The 19,755-nt window shown below is 55.6% G+C and overlaps 1 protein-coding gene across 2 annotated transcripts; it reads left to right on the top strand.

Annotated features, from left to right (window-relative positions):
* Positions 1 to 343: 343 nt before the first annotated feature.
* CA2 (carbonic anhydrase 2) lies at positions 344 to 16,132 on the top strand. 2 transcript variants are annotated; one of them, XM_045581579.1, is made up of 8 exons: positions 344 to 506; positions 1,241 to 1,438; positions 8,912 to 9,030; positions 9,428 to 9,520; positions 10,736 to 10,798; positions 11,315 to 11,470; positions 12,863 to 12,986; positions 16,118 to 16,132. In XM_045581579.1, the coding sequence occupies exons 1-7, from the start codon at positions 473 to 475 to the stop codon at positions 12,980 to 12,982; spliced, it is 783 nt and encodes a 260-aa protein (XP_045437535.1). In that variant the 5' UTR covers positions 344 to 472; the 3' UTR covers positions 12,983 to 12,986; positions 16,118 to 16,132. The 2 variants fall into 2 exon arrangements, with proteins under 2 accessions (XP_045437535.1, XP_036293247.1); XM_036437354.2 differs by lacking the exon at positions 16,118 to 16,132 and having other exon boundaries at positions 12,863 to 13,548.
* The last annotated feature ends 3,623 nt before the right edge of the window (positions 16,133 to 19,755 follow it).

The raw sequence follows: 19,755 nt of genomic DNA, 5'->3' as shown, positions 1-19,755 counted from the left end.
ACCGCATCCCGTGCGCCCAAGGTCACTGCTCCCCAGCTCGCGGGCGGCCGGGGCGGGACTCCGGGGGCCTTCGGGGCCAGACCCCGGAGCGGGGGCCGCCGGGCCGGCCGGGATGCGGTCACAATGGCCGGAGGGAGGCGCGGGCAGGGCCACCCCGGGGCGCCGCACCGGACCCCGCGCCCGGAGGGTGCGCTCAGCCCGCCGCCCGGAGCGGAGCCGGGGCCGCCAGGTCCCAGGCGCCGCCCGGAGCTCCCCGCGAGGGCGCAGCGGGAGGGCGCCGTCCCCCTGCCCCGCCGCGGGCGGGACCGCACCTCCACCCTCACCTCCCAGGTCCTCCGCCCCTCCCCGCCCGCCCGGCACAAGTTGGCGGCGCCTATAAAAGCCGGGGCCGGCGGCCGCGCACACACCGAGCCGCCCAAGCCGCCGCCGCGGGACGCGAGCCAACTCCTGCCCCGCCCGACCCGCTGCCACCATGTCCCACCACTGGGGGTACGGCCCGAGCAACGGTGAGTGCCCGCTCCGCGCCTGCCCGGCCCGGGCCTGGGCCTGTGCTCCTGCCGGGTGCCCCTCCCGGCACCCGACCCTGCCGGGGTGCCCACCGCCCGCCGCTCCGCCGCCCCAATCCCCGCGTCCGGCGCGCTCAGGCAGGGGAGTGGGGGGGGGGGCGGGGGTCCCTCAGCGGGAGTCGCGAGGACAGCCCCTCCCGGGTCCCTGCCAGACAGCCCCTCCTGGACCGGAGGAGAGAGAGGTTGTAGGGGAATGTTAGATGCTGGTGGCAGGAATCAGGGGCCGCTCCCCACACCCATCCTCTGCGCCACCTGTGGCTCTGGCTCCGGCTCAGGCTCTGGCTCCGGCACCGGCACCGCCTGTCCCTGGCATGTCTCTGTGGGTAGAATTCCTTGCCCTGGACGGAGTTACCCTTCACCTCTGACCCTAATGTGAGGGATCACCAGGCGCTGGCTTGCCAGGCGGGACTGGGTTGCCAGTCAGAGGACATGCGGTGGCTGGGAGCTGTGTGCGCTCCGGCTGCTCTAACTGCTCCCCACACATGGATGCCCATCCTCACGCAGTCCCTGTGGTACATTATTACCCCACAGTACAAAGGGGAAACTGAGGCAGGGGTGTTTTCCCGAAGGTTATTGGGCTTGGTGGTGGTGCCCAATGGGAACCTGCATCACTGCCCTTTCCTGGGGCGTGGGGTCCTGTCCCCACACGGCCTCCCTCGTCTCTTCCCACCCAGGGCCCGAGCACTGGCACAAGGACTTCCCCATTGCCAAGAGCAACCGCCAGTCCCCTGTGGACATCGACACCAAAGCGGCAGCTCACGACCCTGCGCTGAAGCCCCTGACAGTGTCCTACGAGCAGGCGGCATCCAAGCGGATCCTCAACAACGGCCACGCTTTCAACGTGGAGTTTGACGACTCCCAGGACACGGCAGGTCAGTGGTCAACGCATGACTGCTTTTACCAGTGAAGGAGACCCTTCTCAGCCCTGGTGAGCCAGGCTGGGGACGGGCACAGGTGCTAGGCTCAGAAGGCAGGCCTATGACCTTGAAGTGACCTGGGCTGCTCCTCCCGGAAGCAGTCCCGGGTCCCTTGCAGGGCAGTGAGCGCCTGGGACCTGCCTTTGACAATTACAAGAGGCAAGGTCCCTGGCAAGAAAGACCAACAGTGCTGTTTTGCAAAATTAGAACATCCAAGTTCTGTTTCTCTCTCAGTGTCTGCTCTCCCTCCCCATTCCTCTCTCTCTGAAATCAACAAAAACAGTTTTAAAAATTAGAACTTTTAAAATTAATGGAAACATGTCCTTGGATGAGGATAAAAACCAACAACCCCCCACCCCCCACCCCCCGCCCCAGCCCCCTAAATTCTTGGAAACCAAATTCGGAGTATTTTCTGGGTGTTGGGCTGATGCGATAAAGGTGGTATCTACCGAGCAATGCATCCCACAGATGAAGACGGGTTAGAGCTGGTGGGTATACTGGCCCATCCTGACAAAAACAGTTCCCGCCGTTTGTTTGTAATGAGCTGTTTTCAGGGCACTCACTGAACGCTGTGCTTTTCCCTGTTTGGAAATGGAGGACCCCCACCCCCCCATTCAGCCACAGTCCTGCCTCTGCCCCTGGGCTATGGATGTTATTGCCCTATTTTCCCAGAGCGCTGTCCTCTGAAGGTCAGTGCCCGCTGTGGAGGGGCCCGGATGAATGAGAAGGAGCTCCCTGTGCCGCTCACACTGTGCAGGGGGGCCCTCAGCTCACAGCTCTCCTGTCAGTGTAACCAGAGCCAGCAGAGGCCTCCCTGGCCGCCCAGTGCATGCAGCACCGTTTGAAAAAGTCCTTCCCTCCCCCTTCCCCATTGTAACATTTCTTGACACTTGGCTTTCTAAATAGTGATTTGGAGGACAGATTGATGGAGGGTAATGTAGAAATGATCTGAGAAGTGTTTTCACCCTGTGCCCTGGGTCACCTCACCCAGCACACATGCACACATGGATACACAGGCATTCTGGCGAAGTGTCACGATTTCTTAGGTTTTGAGGATTAGAATTGTGGGGAGGGGTCCTCTGGAGACACTTCTGTGGGTTTCTGCCTCAGCACCTTCCTCAGCGCACCCGCCATTCCAAGCAGCAAGGCTCGGCTGCTAAGTTAAATGTAAGGGAGACAGTTCTGCCTGCCGCACGCGGTGGGCGATAGGACGGCGAAGGTCTTGGCGGTATTGTGCACACAGAAAGGAGCTGCAACCCTTCATGTTTGGTTACTTAAAAAACAAGAGAAGTCAGCTACTTTAGTCTGCAGCTGTCAGCTTTTTCTTTAAAGAGACAATGTGCATTCAATGCAGCCAGTGAAACCACTGTTTTCCATGGGTATCCCAGTTACAGAGCTCCCTGGTTGCTACAAAGAATCCACTTAAACCACCCGACTGGATGCTCAGAGTCTTCCTTGGAACACTGAGAAACAGTGGAGCCGTGCGCTGTTAGTGGCTGATCTTGGGGACGGGGGCAGCATTTGGTGGTCGCTGTGAGCCTCGCCGGGGGTCCCAGGCCTGGAGGCAGCAGCCTGGCCTCTCTGCACGGCCTGAGGGGGAGGTGTGCTGTGCTCTGAGGTTACGCCAGCTCCATGCTGTTCCAGTCTGGTTGTCAGTGTGTCTGTAGCCCGTCTATCACATGGAAGTGTCCTGCTGGCTTCCTCCATCCTCCAGGCGGGAGCTGTGCCTCCTGCTACCTGGTGGGTTCTCCTGGGTCAGGGGCTGACCACCTGGCTCCCGTCACACAGGCATTTTAAAGCGGCGGCCGTGTTCAGACTGTGAAGCGGGAACACAAATGGACTAGTTTAGGGAGGGGCTCACATCCACGCGGGGGGACACGTGGGCTTTTCTTAGTTCTCATTTTAGACACTTCTGTGGGTTTAGACACCACACTAACACAAGGTGATGCGAGGTCCGGCAGCACCAGGGCCGGCCGGGCCCCTCTAGGGCAAGATGGGGATGGTGGGCTGGGTCAGGAGGTCTCACAGGCCGAGAAACAGGAGGCTGAGCTGGCCTGGTTGGTGAGGCCCAGGCCCAGGCCCAGGCCAGGAGGAGCTCCAGGCGTAGGAAGAGGTCACCCAAGGCTGCGAGGTCGAAGGGTGGCACTGCTGGCACGGCTGGAGGCAGAACCAGACAGGCGGGCACAGAGGGACCTGCTCTCTCCGAACGTGAAAGGCTCCTTTGTAACTTTGTTGGAACACTGCGGCATCCTCAGTTGTTTGGTTGAACAAGGAGGCTTTTTATTTTTTCTAGAATGCAGAATGCATTAAATATTGATGCTAAGGGAAAACACACCCACAGAATTAAAACAGAACCACCAGCGCGACTGCACCAGGCAGGGGAACAGTCTCAGACTTCTTTCCAGACCCTGGACTCTCAGGCAGGAGAAGCGGCCCAGGCGTCAGGGAGGGGCTGGCCTCCGGGCTGTGGGGTGCCTGCCTGGGGACCTCAGAAAAGGAGGGAACAGAATCCTCAAAAGATAACCTGTCACACAGCGCCCCATTTCCAGCACATCCCGCCTTTCTGCCCATGGAGGGAGGTCTCAGGATAATTTATCCTTCAGGTCACCCAAGTTCTTTAATGTGGGATCCCTTAACGCGACCCGCGTGGTTCAGGGCCCACTCAGGGTCCGGTTTCTGGAGAAGGCTGCACATTAAAATGAAGAAAGACTGGAAAAGAGTTAATTTGGGAAAATGGGAGCCAGGCGGGAGTCCACCCCTGGGGGGGGGCGGGGGGGGGGGGGGGAGGACTACCCCCTGCTCTGGTCTTTTACCATTCCTTTTATTGAGATTCTGAGACAAAGACATCTCTGAGGCAGGAAATTCCAACAACAGAAAATCAAGAATTTACACATGATTAACAAATTAAAGTTGCCTCAACTACCACTATCTCAACTAGAGGATGAGTTAATAGCTCCGACCATTCAGAGCCATCAAGGTTGGCCAGCTCTTTTTACATTTTACTGCCAGGGACAATGTTTGGTTTCAGTTAGCCAGCTCTTTTTACATTTTACCACCTGTGACTCAACCTAGAGTCAATGAGTTAATAGCTCCGACCATTCAGAGCCATCAAGGTTGGCCAGTTTCCTGCACTCTAAGTTGACAGTTTAACATCTCTTTTTGTTAGGTGTTACTATTATGGTGTTTACATTTTTTATGTCCTTTGCCACTTAATTTATACTTTAAACCCTTAAATGTATCTCCTTTTCCCTCCCTCAGTAAGGGAGTTCAGATTTTCAGACATATCCTAAATGCCATCTTATCTCCAACTGGAGTGCATGGGCGTGAGGAGCTGGGCCGCAGGGTTTATCGCTGTTTAAGGCCAGGAATTCTTTCTGACCTGGAGGTAATGGCTGTGGCCAGAAGCTTGGCTTAAAGCCCTCATCAATCTTCTAAATTCCCCTAAAAACAAACCATCTTAAGCTAATAAAAAACCGTTAATCTTGTTAGAGTTTTTTAATTATTAAAAAATAACTCCCCCTGCTTGAGATCTTTTATTACTAGATTTATTTTGAGAGAAAAGAACAGCAGTCAAAATTCCTAATTCCTGCTAACTTATTAACTTTCATTACTGAGTTTAAAACTCTCCTGCTTTATTGCAAAGTTAGAGGCAAATATCGTCAAGAAACAATGTCTGGGTTATTGGGGTATTCCATACCCAGCTCTCAGTGTTTCTGTGCTGTGGGTTTCTGAGGAGTTGGAACGTTTGTGTCTGTTTATATTAATTCAAAAAGGAGGAGGAAGGCAGCGGCTGTGCTGGCCCGGGCGCAGACCCGCTCTGGGCACGTTCTGGGCCCACCTGCTTTTCAGGAACTCACTGTGGGCGCTGCTAACCTTCCTTCCACGGAGTCTTAGACCGAAAGGAAGCAGCACCGCCAATGGGAGGGCTTGTCCTGCAAAGCCCGGCCCTAACCCAACCCCACAAACGGCAGCACACCGCACAGATCACGTTTATAGCCGTGTGTGTGTATATGTGTGTGTGTCTGCGTGTCTGCGTTAGAGTCCGCAGTCCATCTCGCAGAGAGTCACGGACTGCCTTCAGTAGCACTCATGCCGTGTCCGGAGTGGGTGACAGAAGTGAACTCCTCCCCCGTGCAGCTCCTGTCCAGCACTGCCAGCCTGTGTGTGTGCACACCGGAGTCTCCTCTTTATGCGAGGACAGCTGCCATCCGCCGGCTCACAAACTGTCCTCTCACGTTTCCGTGTGTGTGCCACCTGAGCGAGGGCAGCCTGCCGGAATATTCCGCTCCTCAGGCAGCAGGCGGGCCGTCCTCCTCGCCCTGGGCCGGACGTCCACCTCCTCTCGTGGGGAGGCCTGGCCGCCGCCTCCGGGGAGGCCACAGGGTGCAGTTTGGTGTTTTCTGATTATTCACGGAGAACGTGGCCCACCTGTTGGAAATGCTGTGTTAGGGGATTTATTTCCTCACATTGTTAATAGAAAACTCCTTAAATTTTAAGTTTAAACCAAAGGCCATTGGTTAGTTTATTTGTATTTTGGATCTAAAAGAGATTATTGACTTTCACTGAGGTCCTTGTTATTTGGATGCATTTTATATTAAGTGCTCATGTGATTTGGAAGAAAAAATTCAAAAGCATTAAAATGTCAGTTTTTAATGTGTATGGGTGGACTGATTTACCTCAGTATGACTGGCGCGACTGTCTTAGTTTTACAAACAACCTATATTAGACAATTTTTCCACATAATCTGTACAGGAAGTCAGATTCATCTAGACCAGTGTTTTCCAAACTTGACATATGTGTACCCCTTCTGTAATTTTCGTAACGCTGAGTACCCCTTGTACTCATGAGAACGTAGAATTAGGTGCAGCTAAGCATGGTGCAGTGCATATCCCCACCAAACTCCAGTGCAACGCGTACCCCCACCAAACTCTTCCCGTGCCCCTGGGGATACGCATACCGCACTTTGGGAAACACTGCTCTAGACTATACTTTGCAGTTTGTGTGTTTAGCTGTGCTGTGACCCCCGAGGCAGTCACCCAGTGAGAGGCTACAGCGCCCGGGTGGGGGCGGGGTGGGGGGAGGGGGATCAGGGCTTCAGTTGGGTGGGAGCAGGGGGGAGTCTGTCCTTCCTCGTGGACACGCTTCCACCAGGCAGAGGCCATGCCTCGTCCGCCCCATGGCCTCGTTGCCTTTTACAGAAACAACTTCTGCTAATTTTAACCCTTATTTTTGCAGCAGAAAAGCAGGTTTCACTTTAATGGGGAAGTTCAGGCGGTGACCTGAGAGCCAGCTTAAAGCAAGGAAGCAAACAGACCCAGAGGCACCCGCCTCCCACCTCCCAGCACAGGCCTCTTTGCTGGTTCCCAGTTAAAAAGACGGGTGCTGCCTGTCACGGCTCCTGGCGAGTTATCAGTAGGAGAATGCTCTGAAGGCCTTCACTGACTCACTTCTCGTCAAGGATTTGTGAGAAATAACCAACTGATTGAAGAAAGCCAGAAATGCTGCTTTTCATAGCACGTAAACATTAACTATAATAATCTTTAAAATTACAACAGGCTTACAGTTTACGTAGCAACGTAGTTTTACTTTAATAGGAGTGGGAACAGGTATCCGGTAATAACAAATCAGCACGGAATGTGTTTAATCATTGAGCCCAGAGCTTCGCTCACTTTTCCTTTTCAGGATTAGGAAGTCCTACTTAGTAAATGCTCATTTGTGCTCTTGCCTGATTCTAAATGCTCTCTGTAAGAATGAGGATGGAGCCTTAACATCTGCCAGCGAGTGAGAGGAACTCGTTTAAGATTCTGACAAGGTTCTTCACCCAGAGGCAGATCGGCCAGCCCAGTTTTACTTAACTCATTTTCCCACTTGGGAGCATTAATGATGTTACAAATGGTTTTTATGGTCAACCAGCCAGTTAGTTAGTAGCTTTAAAAAGTGATAAAGGAATTAATTCCAACATCAACTTATTTCATAAACACATATTTTGTTTTAAGATTATATAATTATGAAAAATAGGAATTATCTTGTTTTCGAAAAAGCCTAAAGGCTAATTCTTTTCTCATCGACTTATGAGGTTAAAAAAAGCTCTTACAATGAATTGTTATTAAGTTTCAAAAGATGTGATTTTTGTCAGAACACATGCAAATCCGTGTTTCTTAGCATCTCTGTGACATAGCACTACCTATGATTTCTGGGAGTTTTCCTTCTTTCTCTCTCCTGCCCGGGGAGAGAGAGGCCCCGCAAGAGCCAAGAAAGGCCTCCACCCGGACCTCCCGCTCCTCCCCCCTCTCGCAGATGAGTGTGCTGCGCCTGCGCACTGAGCTGAAGGGAAGCAGCAAATGCTATCTGTCCAGACCTGGTTCCTTTGGTTTGGAAGCCCAGTGTGGGCTCCTTCTTTCATGAATTATAAACCCAAACTAACAAAGTATACTTATGGGAACAGATGATAATCCCAGCTCTGGAAAAAGTAAAGTTGAAGTAGTAGAACTAAACTAATTTTAAAAGCTTTAAAATATCCTGGTTAAATCCCAGTAATACACATAAGTCAGGTAGAAAGTTTTTGGAGAGGATGCGGAAGCAGTGACCTCTCACTATTTTAATCCTCTCTTAAGACACAACTAGTTACAGAAACATTGTGGTGTAACACCGTGATTTCTAGGCCTGATTTTTTCTGTAATTAATACCAGAACAGAGAATCGTGAGATAGTTATTCAAGTTAGAATTTGAAGTTCTTGGAGTTAGTACTGTATATAGTATGTGATCAATACCTAGTGGAGTAAACGATTGGATGTACCCATTTTACAGGTAAAGAAGTTAAGGTCAGAAAAGTTAAATAAAAATTTTAAAGGGATGAAGCTAGTCAGCAGCTTTTGGATTTGGATGGTCACTGCTACTGAAGAATTTGGAAAGCCGGTGTGAGGAAAATAGGATTTTATAGCAGTGAGATGAAGAATGCTGATATTTCAGAAATTCTGGCTTGTAGGACTGTTCTGACAGGTTAGCTGAGTCACTCAGGACAGCCCCAGGCAGAGGTTGCCACCTTTGTGGGAATGTGCCGGAGCCTGCGCTGGCCAGAAGCGCCTGGAACGAACTCCCTTCGAGACTCACAGACGAGTCAATGGCTTCCTGAATATCTCTCCTCTCTGCCCTGACCCTGTGACCCCAAAGCACACCCAGAAGAGAAGTGCCACTGTGCTCAGAAGACAGATGGGAAGGTCGTCCTTCAGGCAGCACGCGTGCGAACAGCTACCTCGTGCCTGTGCGCACTGCGGGCCCAGCCTGAGCCCGGACTGGATTTTCCGAGTGAAGGTGCTGTGGCACACACGCAGTCCTATGTAATGGGATGTAGATGCAGCATTTATAGCGTGCCTTTCACAGCACGTGTGCGAGTATGCATGTGTACACACGTGTGTTTCTACATTTCAGTGCTGAAGGGAGGACCCCTCGCCGACACCTACCGACTGGTCCAGTTCCACTTCCACTGGGGCTCATCCGACGGGCAGGGCTCGGAGCACAGAGTGGACCAGCAAAAATACGCTGCAGAGGTGACCGAGCTTGCCTTCCGCTGGGGCAATAGTGTTATTAGCATTGATTTCCAATGCTTCCCTTTGTAAATGCAGCCTAACCAGGGGGAACCACTTTCTAAACAAAAGACCTTCACGCTAGCTTATCCTTCTCTGAGGACAGCGTGGCTGAGTGAGTGAGTTCCAGTGGGAGGACCCTGTTCTCACACAAACCTAGAAACAGTTTGTGTCTTCCCGCAGAATAGGCAGTGCTTGCTGCTGATGAAATCACTTGCTAGTATGCCAACAGTCTACACAAAATTAAAAGAAGGAAAGGTTTGGGTTTAAAATGCCCAGAGGTCACTATGTGTGTGTGTGTGTGTGGGGGGGGGGGGTCTGGGCCCCGTCCGCCCATCCTCACTGTGCCCTGTCTCCGCAGCTGCACCTGGTCCACTGGAACACCAAGTACAAGGACTTCGGGTCGGCCGTCAAACAGCCGGACGGGCTGGCCGTGCTGGGCGTGTTTCTGAAGGTGAGTGGACAGCCCAGATCCTCCCCGTTTTCAGGAAAGGTGAGCCAGACTTCTAGCGACAGGACATTCTCCGAGAGCCTGGGTGGAGAGGGGACACGCAGGACTGAGGGGCTGGTGCTGTTTCAGGCGGGTGTGAGGTGCCCTGTGAGAGGTGCAGGGAGCCAGGGGTGCACTCCACATCTACTCGGTCCTCGTTCCTCACCTCGAGCCACATGGAGCTCTCCTGTGACAGACAGCTGTGGGGGGCCAGGCTCTCCTCTGCCCTCTAGGCTCTCAGGGCCGGCCCAGCAGCCCAACAGACAGGAGGCAGGAGAAAATCCCCCCGTGGAGTCAGGCGTCTGTGCGGGGGGGGGGGGGGGGGGGGGGGGGGGGGGGGGGGGGGGCCTGCAGATAGAGGAGCTGGAGACCTGGTGCAGGAGAGGGGACCTGGCTAGGAGGCATCGGGCTGGGGCTGGAGTGAGCCTGGGGCAGCCGGTGGATAGGAGCAGCCCTTTAGCCAGTAGTTCTCCCTGCCCTGCGGCTCTGACAGAAGTTATCTCTGATCGCCTCTTCTGAACACAGCCTCTCAGCACATTCTTCTAAGCAGTTACAGTGGGGAGGAGGGGTAAAGAGGAGGGGTAGCAGGGAGGAGGGGTAATAGGGAAGAGGGGTAGAAGTTGGCTAGCGTTGACTTTAGCTCCATACAGTCTGCACCCCACAGAGGCACACCGGGCCTCATCAGGACCCCCAAATGCTAAAGGAAGGGCATCTGAGGGCTGAAGCACAGGGCTCCATTTGGGGAATTTCAGGCCACATCCAGACAGCTGTAAAGCCAGCCGAGTCCCTGGGCTGGTCTGTCAAGGTGGGAGCCTCGGGTCTGTGAAACCATCCATGGGGAGCAGGAGAGGCGTGGACAGACGCTGGTCACATGATGAGAGGACACGGGGCCGAGGGGGTGGGGAGGCAGGAGGGCAGGAGAGCCAGGAGAGTGTTAAAAGTGAGGCGGACAGGTGACGAAGGCCTGTGAGAAGGTGCGGAGTGCTGTTGCCCTTGAGGGGACTGGAGCTCGCCTCAGGCTGCCAGGGCCTCGGGGGTTCCAGGGGAGGTCTGGTGGAATCAGGTAGTGAGTGTGGGCTTTGGGTTTACGCTTTAGGGAAACTTTATGATAGAACCGCCCAGATCCAGCGGGCGTGGTGCCACCTGTCACCTAGCGTCTTGTCCTGTGTCTCTCTCCAGATCGGCGATGCGAAGCCGGGCCTCCAGAAGGTCATCGACGCGCTGGCCTCCATTACAATGAAGGTACGTGCGTGTCCGCCCCCATGGGCCTGGGGAAATGCTTCTGTGCAAACGAATAGTGTTGGCTTGACAAGAAGTGTTTGGAAAACAGTCAACAGAGGTAAAATGTTGCTTACATATTTATTTAACTTTTAATCCAAAAGGTGGGCCTCATGCCCCTCCCAGTCAGTGTCTGGGTAATCTTGCGTCCCCATCCGCGCGTCCCTGTGCGCGTCAGGGCTCGTCCTGGGAGCAGGCCGGAAGGCAGCGTTATCCGGCAGCCAGGGCGGGCGGCCCGGTGTCCACACCAGGGAGCGGACCGAGGGCATGCGCTGCAGAGGGAGCTGTGACGGGCCACGAACAATGGTCTGGTCTTTGTGAGGGCGCCGGACTGAGAGGCGTCAGGCTCTCCTGCTCAGGACTGTTTGGGGCAGACGTCTATGTCAGGGGCCTTTATTCCGTTCTCTGGGGCGCGCGCCTCTTGTTAAAAACAGCGCTGGGGCTGCCATGGGGGTCTAACCGGAGTGTCGCCTGTGCCAGGGCCAGAGCGCCGCCTTCACCGGCTTCGACCCGCGCGGGCTGCTGCCCGGGAGCCTGGACTACTGGACCTACCCCGGCTCGCTGACCACGCCACCGCTGCTGGAGTGCGTGACCTGGATCGTGCTGCGCGAGCCCATCAGCGTGAGCAGCGAGCAGGTGGGCTCCCACGGCGGCGGGGTGGGGCGGGGGGCGCGGTGGAGTCACCGGCCTGGTGTCCTCCTCTGGGTGCTCCGGCCCCAGAGCAGCGCGCAGAGCTGAGCAGTAACAGGCGATAAGCATTGCTCCTTATTGACCATGCCTTAGACTGTCCACGTGGGCAGACGGAGGGTGCGGTGGGCAAGGTGCCTATCCCCAAATGGGTGCTGTTTCTGTGAACGCTGAGGAAGTCACACCTGCGAGTGACATGTCATGTCCAAGGTCACACGGGTCAGGATGCTCCTCAGCCACCTGTAGAAACCACTAGACTCAGTCCATGTGGCCAGTGCGGCCTAGGCCCAGACAGACCTCGCAGTGTGGTCTGTGTGGGCTGTTGCTTAATGCCTGCAGTCCCAGAGGGGCAGGGACAGGGAATAGGGCCAGGGTGGGGCAGGGACAGGTCATGGCCATCCACTTCAATCCAGTTGACCCTGTGGGGTGACTGTGGGACTGTTACTGAGCCAGAGAGCTCAGGCTGTGGACTGGTGGCCACTGACCTCCTTCATTCGTTCAGATCAAGTCTCAATCCCCAGTGTGGGGTGTGCAGGAGGCAGCCAATCGATGATTCTCTCTAGTTACTGGTGTTTCTCTCTCTTCCTGCTTAAAAAATAAAAGATTCACCCTAGCCAGTTTGGTCAAGTGGATAGAGCATCAGCCTGTGAACCAAAAGGTTTCGGGTTTGATTCTGGTCAAGAGCAAGCTGCAGGCTCCTCCCTGGTCAGGGCTCATGCAGGAGGCAACCAGTCGATGTGTTTCTCTCATATTGATGTTCTCTGTCTCTCCCTCTCTCTGTTACTCTCCCTAAAAATCAATGGGAAAATATCCTCGGGTGAGGATTAACCAAGATAAATAAATAAAATAAAAATACGAAGACCCACCAGACGAGGACTGGGCTCCCGCTCGGCACAGTCCTTGGGTGTCCTGCGCCTTTAAGCAGAGACACCAGCCTGCCTTCGGCTCTGGCTGGCCGACCCAGGACCCCCCTAACCGCACAGGAGCTGTGGCTTTCTCGCCCCAGGCAGAAGCAGAACCTAATTTTCGTTGAGGACTGTTGCTGTTACACCTCAGCAGTTTGGAGTCGGAAGGAACACAGAAAGGACAGAAAAAAATGTGTGTTCCCCCCCGCCGCCCCCTAGCAGCAGCAGCAACTCCCAGCGTGTCACCGACTCCGTCTGTGCACGCAGGCGTGTGCCTGCTGTGGTTCTCCTGGGGTCCCATGGGGGGGGGGGGGGGGGAACGTGGACACAGGCTGCTGTGAACATGAGGAGCCCAGTTCAGATGTGACCCTGCACATACCTCAGCACCGCCATGAAGCGCTTCCTTCTCATTTGTAATCTCCTCTGTGCCCTTTAGATCACGGCGTTCCGCAGGCTTCGCTTCAACAAGGAGGGGGAGGCGGAGGAGCCCATGGTGGACAACTGGCGCCCGCCGCAGCCCCTGCAGGGCCGCCGGGTCCGGGCGTCCTTCCAGTGAGCCGGTCCCCGGTCCGAGGCCCCGCGGCGAAGAGGAGCTGGTCCCCGGTCCGAGATCCCCGACTGCTGGGCTCCCCACTGCCTCCTTCCCCCAAACCCCTGCGCTTGCTATTCCCCTGGGAGGACACTGGGCAGTGCTCTGCTGGGCGGTGCCTTCCTGTAAGAAGCCATTAAAGGGACCGGAGAGGACCTGCCTGTCACAGCGCGTGGCCGCGGCCATGGCCTCACATGGGGGGGAGGTGGGGAACAGACAGGAAGGAGGGCTCTGACCTGCATGGGTGCGCTGAGCCGTGATGGGAATCAGGTAAAAAGCTCAGGGTTCTGTATGAGTGACCCGGGCGGGACCAATGTTCTGACTCCAAGATGTTATACAAAAGAGATTTAAAGTCCGTATATATTTATAGCAAAGTCAGCATGCCTGTGACTGCTGAGCACGGTGTCCAGGAGGCAGAATCTGTAACCACTGGTCTCACTGCGGCCGTGACAGTACATTCCCCCCAGAAGCATGTCCTCTGTCCACAATGCTGTATTTTGGGTACATCCTCTATTAAACCCGGTGTCTCTTTGGGGCGCTGTGTTTTGTGCGGGAGGAGTGGACGTGGCTATAATTCCATCGGTTCATGGTGGGTGGCTGTGTTGGCTCACGCGGGATGGAAGGAGCCCGAAGGTCGGTGCCGTTTGTGCCGGGGAGAGGGGGGCAGCCAGAATTCCAGCTGCCAGGTGGAGGAATGGCTGCTCATATGCCATGCCGGCAGTGTCTCCCAAGCCTCTGCCCCCCGCCGGCCACAGCGGGTGCCTGGGTGACGGGAGCGGGCCTGGACTTGCTGGCAGCTGGGGTGGCCTCTGTGAGGGAATCTGGCTAGAGGCTGGTGCCTGGGTCCGATCTGCTTGTGCCGACGTCTCATCTGGTCTTTGTGGGACGGTAGTGGAATGTACTCCGCCATCGCCTCCCGGGGCCAGGTCCCGCCCACTCCTGTCACAGCCTGGGGTCAGGGGCCCCCGGTATGAGGGGCCCTGTCACACAGGGAGAGCCCCCCACAGGACAGCTGCCTCTTCTGGCCAGGTCATGAGTCCCTGCTCCCCTCACCACCACGTTTGGTTCCGAAAATGGTGGGACAGGACGTCTTCCTCTCACACACACCCCAATCCCCCTCCCCCCCGCACGCTGGGTCAGAAGGCTGATCTTCCTGCGGGGTCACCCAGCCTGGCCTCTCCTCCAGCACTGATCTGCCCCCACCGGGCCGCCAGAGCAGCGAGTGCACAGGAGGAACATGCTCCACAGCAGGTGCAGGGGTGGTTGCCCGGCAGTGGGACGTGATTAATATCAGGAACTGTACACTTACAAGGGGTAACATGTTTTATCTGTTTTTAGAAGGCTGATAGGAATTACTTTTTATTATCCAGCGTTTCATTCCTCACCGCTGTCTGCTGAAAACGGGCATGCTTTGCACAGAACAAGCAAGTACTCACACCTCACTGAAAGGATGGGAGGGCCGGGACAAGCCTGGGCACCAGCAGGAGGGGGACTCGGGGTGCAGGAACTGGGGCGAGCTCTAATCTCCTTAAATCCCCTGCTTCTCTGCCACGTGAGGGATAATACGAGCTACTCGCCTCCCATTCCCAGGAGCGAGCCGGTCCCAGCAGGCCGCACACTCGGCAGCACCAGTAAGCATCAGCTACGACAGAGCAGCACGAGGGCCCGGTGCCACACGCAGGTCTCCAGGATTAGCCCGGCAGATGGGCACTGCCGAACAGCTGTGAGCCACCCCCAGGCCCGTCCTCGCTCCCCCCACCCCGAGGACCCGTCTCCTCTCTGGGTGATGCCCCAGACTATGTATATCCCGGCCATCCCGGGGAGTCTTTCTATTTACGGCAACCAAAACTGCCAGAGGATGACAATAAGCGTTATCCCCATTTGCTTTCGCTTCTAGAAAGCATTTATGCAACCAGAAAGCAAATCCAGCCTCTTCCTGTTGCACTGCCTCCTGCGCCATGCATCCAAGGGGTGTTCTTAATCCTGTGCTGGCCAAGGAACCCGTACAGCTCCTCCCCGTGGGCTGTGGAGCCGGCCATGCTCCCACCTGCCGGCCCTCCTCCCGGCTCTCACTTTCATTTTTCTGAAAGGAAGACGAATCTGTGTCAGGCTGACATTCTTGTCTTATTGCTGACCACTCTGCAGAGCTCATTGTTATTCGCTGTGTCAGTTTGGAGGAAAAGTATCTCGATGTTATCAACAGACATTAATAGGCAAGGTCTCAGACACACATAACAAGGAGAGTGGTGGGAATAAAGACGTTTAGAGCGGGAAACGGAGTCATTAGGTCCTGCTGAGGGAATCTCCCAGCTGTGTGACCTGGGACACCCCTCAGTGAGGCTGGCTCCTGGGAAGTGCTCAGGAGTAGCTCTTCTCACGCAGACCCTCCAAATCAGATGTGTTCTCTCCGACCAAGGCAGGTCCTCGCCCAGGGTCACAGTGGCCTCTCCCGGCGGCGCAGGGAGGGTGAGGCAGAGTTCGCTCCAGGCCGGCAGAGAGCCGTGTGAGCAACAGGTGCTGCTGTCCCTCTGGTGAGAGGATAGGCCAGGCATGTGAGCCCCCGCTTCAATTCCCTCATCGCTTACTGGAGATAAGTAGGGTTCCTGCTTGTTAGGGTTGCTTTGAGGATTTAAAGGGGTACCCCAGGTAAAACTCTTAACACCACCCTGAGGTGTTAGCTGAGGGACATGAGCTGAGATGGTTAAGAATTCATCCACTCGACCTTGCACAGGTCCGCGGCGTGCGTGGCAGCGGGCTTCCCAGGTCTGGGCCGTGCACCCGCCACAGGTGAGCGGTGCTGCCTCCCTCCCCAGGCGGCTTTCCCCGCAGAGCCCAGCCAGCCGTGCCAGCCCATGGGACACTGGGATCCTCTGCCTGCAGCTCAGGGAACACCTCTGAGGCTGGACAGGCCATGGACAGATGGGCCATTAGCTGTGGATGGTGGCTCGGGAGTGAGCGTGTGGGAACACGAGCACCAGACGGGGAGAGAGCTGTCAGGCTGGCCGGCGCCAGCTGAGTTTTCCGCTGACCTAGTTGAGTTCAATGAGCAGCAGGGGAGGGAGGATTCCCACACATCCCCAGGTCTTCTCCTCTGCCTGGGAGCGGGCCGCGGTGCACTGCTGGATCTTACTGGCCTATCCCCTACGTACCTGTTATACTGTGTGTTTGTAGGAAATTCCACTGTCCTGAAAGTAACGGACGGAATGCATATGGGAAGTCTTAATGGCTGTGCCCAAACCATGGCACATCTAAAACAGAGACAGCGGCGCCCAGTGCTCAGGGTGCATGGAGCTGCCTCCACAAGAGGTACACAGCCAGGAGCACTGTGTGGGTGCCAGAGGGAGCACCAGGAGCACATCCAGCTGCACTCGGGTCCTGGCATCCGGGACGTGTCGCTAGGACGTTGGTTGTGGGGAAGCCGTGGCCTCCTGCTCACGTGTCGCGGAGCCTCGGGCCCGCAGGGCAGCACCGCCTCCACAAGGAACCTGGCGCCCGCTCCCAGCGCCTCTCAGCCCCAGCGGAAGGAGCGGAGTTGTGAGCTCAAAGGCCCCACGTGCACAAGGACGTGATGCTGGCGTTGGTTTTGTGACAACACTGAGTCTTTGAGGAAAAAGAAAAACTCGCGTTCCTGAGAGGTTTGCGATACAGAAGCAAGACACAGAGTCCAGGCAATTAAAGAGGGGGAGGTTTTAATCTGCGCTCCTGGGCGAAGCTGGCTGGTCTGAGGGTGGGCCAGGGCAGTTCGCGCCAAAAGGCGGCATAGGTACTTCTTCCATACAGCTGTTTAGGGAGGGGAGGGCAGAGGGCATGAGAGGCGTGGAATTCTGCCTCGGGCCAGGAGGCTAGGAAGGTGCCAGCTATCTCTGTCACCATCCACCCTGCAGATGCATGGGCTCTGGGCTTCCCCCTGCCTCCACCTAACATCTCCAACTTTCTTAACGCCTTGTCTGGCTCCTCCTTCCCTTCCCTTTCTTTGCTCTTCAGGGACAGGAAGCCATGCCTGACCCCGGTTCAGGAGGCTGCCAGGCCGAGGACGGAGGAGGGGTGAGCTGGGGCAAAGACGAGGGAGGCGGAGGGTCGGCAGGCCTGGCCCAGCATGTGGATGCCCAGCGGCTCCTCCTGGGCAGGAGCGGTCCTCCCGCCTGGTAACCCAGTGCCTGCATGCCCAGCGCAGCCCGGCCCGGCCTCCTGTCCCCAGGGAGGCAGCTGGTCAAGGACTCTCTCCTTTTAAACCTGAAACCAGAGCCACTTCCCCGGCCTCTTCCATCCCAATGGGGCACGATGGCCTCGTTCTGCCTCTGTGTGGCGGGGACTGTGAGTGGCCGCAATCTCTTCTGAATCAGAGGCGCCATTTCTTCCTGCGATTGGCTCACACAGTGACCCCGGGGACATGAGGCCCCAGCGAGGGTGGATGGCCATTCTTTTAACTATATTTTATTGATTTCAGAGAGGAAGGGAGAGGGAGAGAGAGCTAGAAACCACAAGGATGAGAATCACTGATCGGCTGCCTCCTGCATGGCCCACACTGGGGATTGAGCCCCCAACCTGAGCATGTGCCTGTGACTGGGATCGAACCCGGGACCCTTCAGTCCTCAGGGGACACTGTCCGCTGAGCCCCCAGTCCTAAGAATCTTGGCGCAGCGCCAGTGTTCTGCTTCAGGCAGAGGGAAGCAGGAAGCAGCCTGCAGGCCCAGCTCAGTGACCAGGCTTCTGCCAGCGTCTGGATGGCATTGTATCTAACTGGGTTACCTTTCTGTTTTGTTGTTTAATTAAATCTTTATTGTTGAAAGTATTACATGTGTCCCTTCCTTCCCCCACTGACCCCCTTCCAGCTGCCCCCCCATCCAGGCCTTCACCCCCTGCTGTGTCCACGGCCTTGCCTCTCCCCCCTCCCCCTCCCCCGCTGGAACTTGGTTAGCCCAGGCCTGACCCCAGATAAGCCCTGGAAGGAAGCTAGCTCCCCTGAGCCTCGGTTGCCGTCGGAAGGAATGGAGATAATGACCCCAGGGCCCATGTGAGGGGAGACAAGGCCTGGCCCCGGCTGGTGGTGAGGGAGTTTCTCTGTCCCCCTCTCTCCTCTCCCCGCCTCCCTCCATCTTATGGCACAGGAGGTGTGATGACCCCCTTACAGACGGGCACGGTGACCAGGGGATGAGCCGGTCACTGTGTCACACAGTGGAGCGGAGAATGCCTGCGAATCAGTACGGCACATGCAGCCTTCGGGCAGAGCTTGCTGGTCCTGGGAGGACAGCCTTTTAAGGCAAATACTGAAAAGGCGCATTTCTTTCCTCTAGAGTTCAAGCACACTCAGTGTCTAGGTCGCTGGTGGGCTCCCAGAAATGGAAGATGAGCCTGGCCATCGCCTTAGGCTTCCGCCCGACAGCCGTTTTAGCCGCTTTTGTGTATGTTTGGGCTGCATAAGTTGCCCCCACCCACTTCCTGTGAATAAAGTTAAACAAAAGAATGCCAGAAGGAGTTTAGGGATTGGAGAGTCTCCGTGGCTGTCTCATGGGATCCTCCTGTCCCTGCTTGGTGCACAGCCTGTGGTCTGGGGTGAGGGGTCAGCCTCTCTCATGTCTGGTGAGAAGCTCTGAGGGGTCCAAGGTCAGGGCAGGCCCACCCCTGCCATGGTGATTGGCACAGGAGCCCACCTATGGTGACTGGGATGAGCCAGAGGGCAGGCGCTTCTCTGGCCCCAGGATTATTTCTGTAGGAGGAACGAGGCCCAGTTCAAACCAGGGCACTGGTGCTTTGGCTGAGGAGGGGGTGCTTGCTTTTCAGATAATTACTCACACAAATGACCTCGTTGGCCCTGGACGGGTAGCTCAGCTGGTTAGAGCGTCCTCCCAAAGCAGGGTTGGGCCAGAAGCAAGGTCAGGGCACATACAAGAATCAACTGGTGAGTACGTAACCAAGTGGAACAACAAATCTCTCTCTCTCTCTCTCTCTCTCTCTCTCTCTCTCTCTCTCTCTTTTTAAAAATTAATAAAGAAAAATTAAAGAAAACTGTTCTCTTCCTGCTGCCTGAGTGTGACCTCCGACACTCTGAGCCATTCTGCTCCAGCAGCGGGCCATCTGAAGACTAAGCCAAGCGCCGCTGGGACCAGGACATGAGGGGAGTGACACTGAAGCCACCGGCACCTGAGGGCCAGGCACATGAGCCCATCAACTTCCTGTCGAAGTTCTAGTCATTTCAGGCGGGTTGTCAGTGACTCACGACCGAAAACACTGCAGCATTCAGGGTGCCCAGCTGCCTTGGCTCAATGGGTAGAATGTCGGCCTGTATAGGAGCATGTATAGGAGCAACCAATTGATGTGTCTCTCTCACATTGTTTCTCTCTGCCCTTCTCTTCCACTCTAAAAAAAAAATCAGTGGAAAAATATCCTCTGGTGAGGATTAACAAAAAACAAAATAACATTCCCGTGATTATGAGACTAATTTTGATTGGTCGTTCACAGTGGTTAGGAAGAGTTACACAAATGATTCATGCAAAGAGATTCTTTGGTTCAAAAGGTCAGCTCTACCTTGAGTGGGACCCAGGCAGGGTCATAATTTAATGTTTGATGACTTTGACACTTAATTCTGTCCGTCACTACAAGAATTTTAACTGGGCTCTTCTTATAGGTACAGCTCAGGTTTCTTAATAAAAAGATGGAGTTTGCCCGGTTTTGCTCAGTGGATAGATCATCAGCCTGCGGACTGAAGGGTGCCAGGTTCGATTCCGGCCAAGGGCCCATGT

The sequence above is a fragment of the Pipistrellus kuhlii genome, unplaced genomic scaffold (genome assembly GCF_014108245.1).
Source record: "Pipistrellus kuhlii isolate mPipKuh1 unplaced genomic scaffold, mPipKuh1.p scaffold_m20_p_14, whole genome shotgun sequence".
NCBI classification, from domain to species: domain Eukaryota; kingdom Metazoa; phylum Chordata; class Mammalia; order Chiroptera; family Vespertilionidae; genus Pipistrellus; species Pipistrellus kuhlii.
Note: the sequence above shows the minus strand (reverse complement) of the source record. Positions and strands in the feature narration are given on the sequence as shown.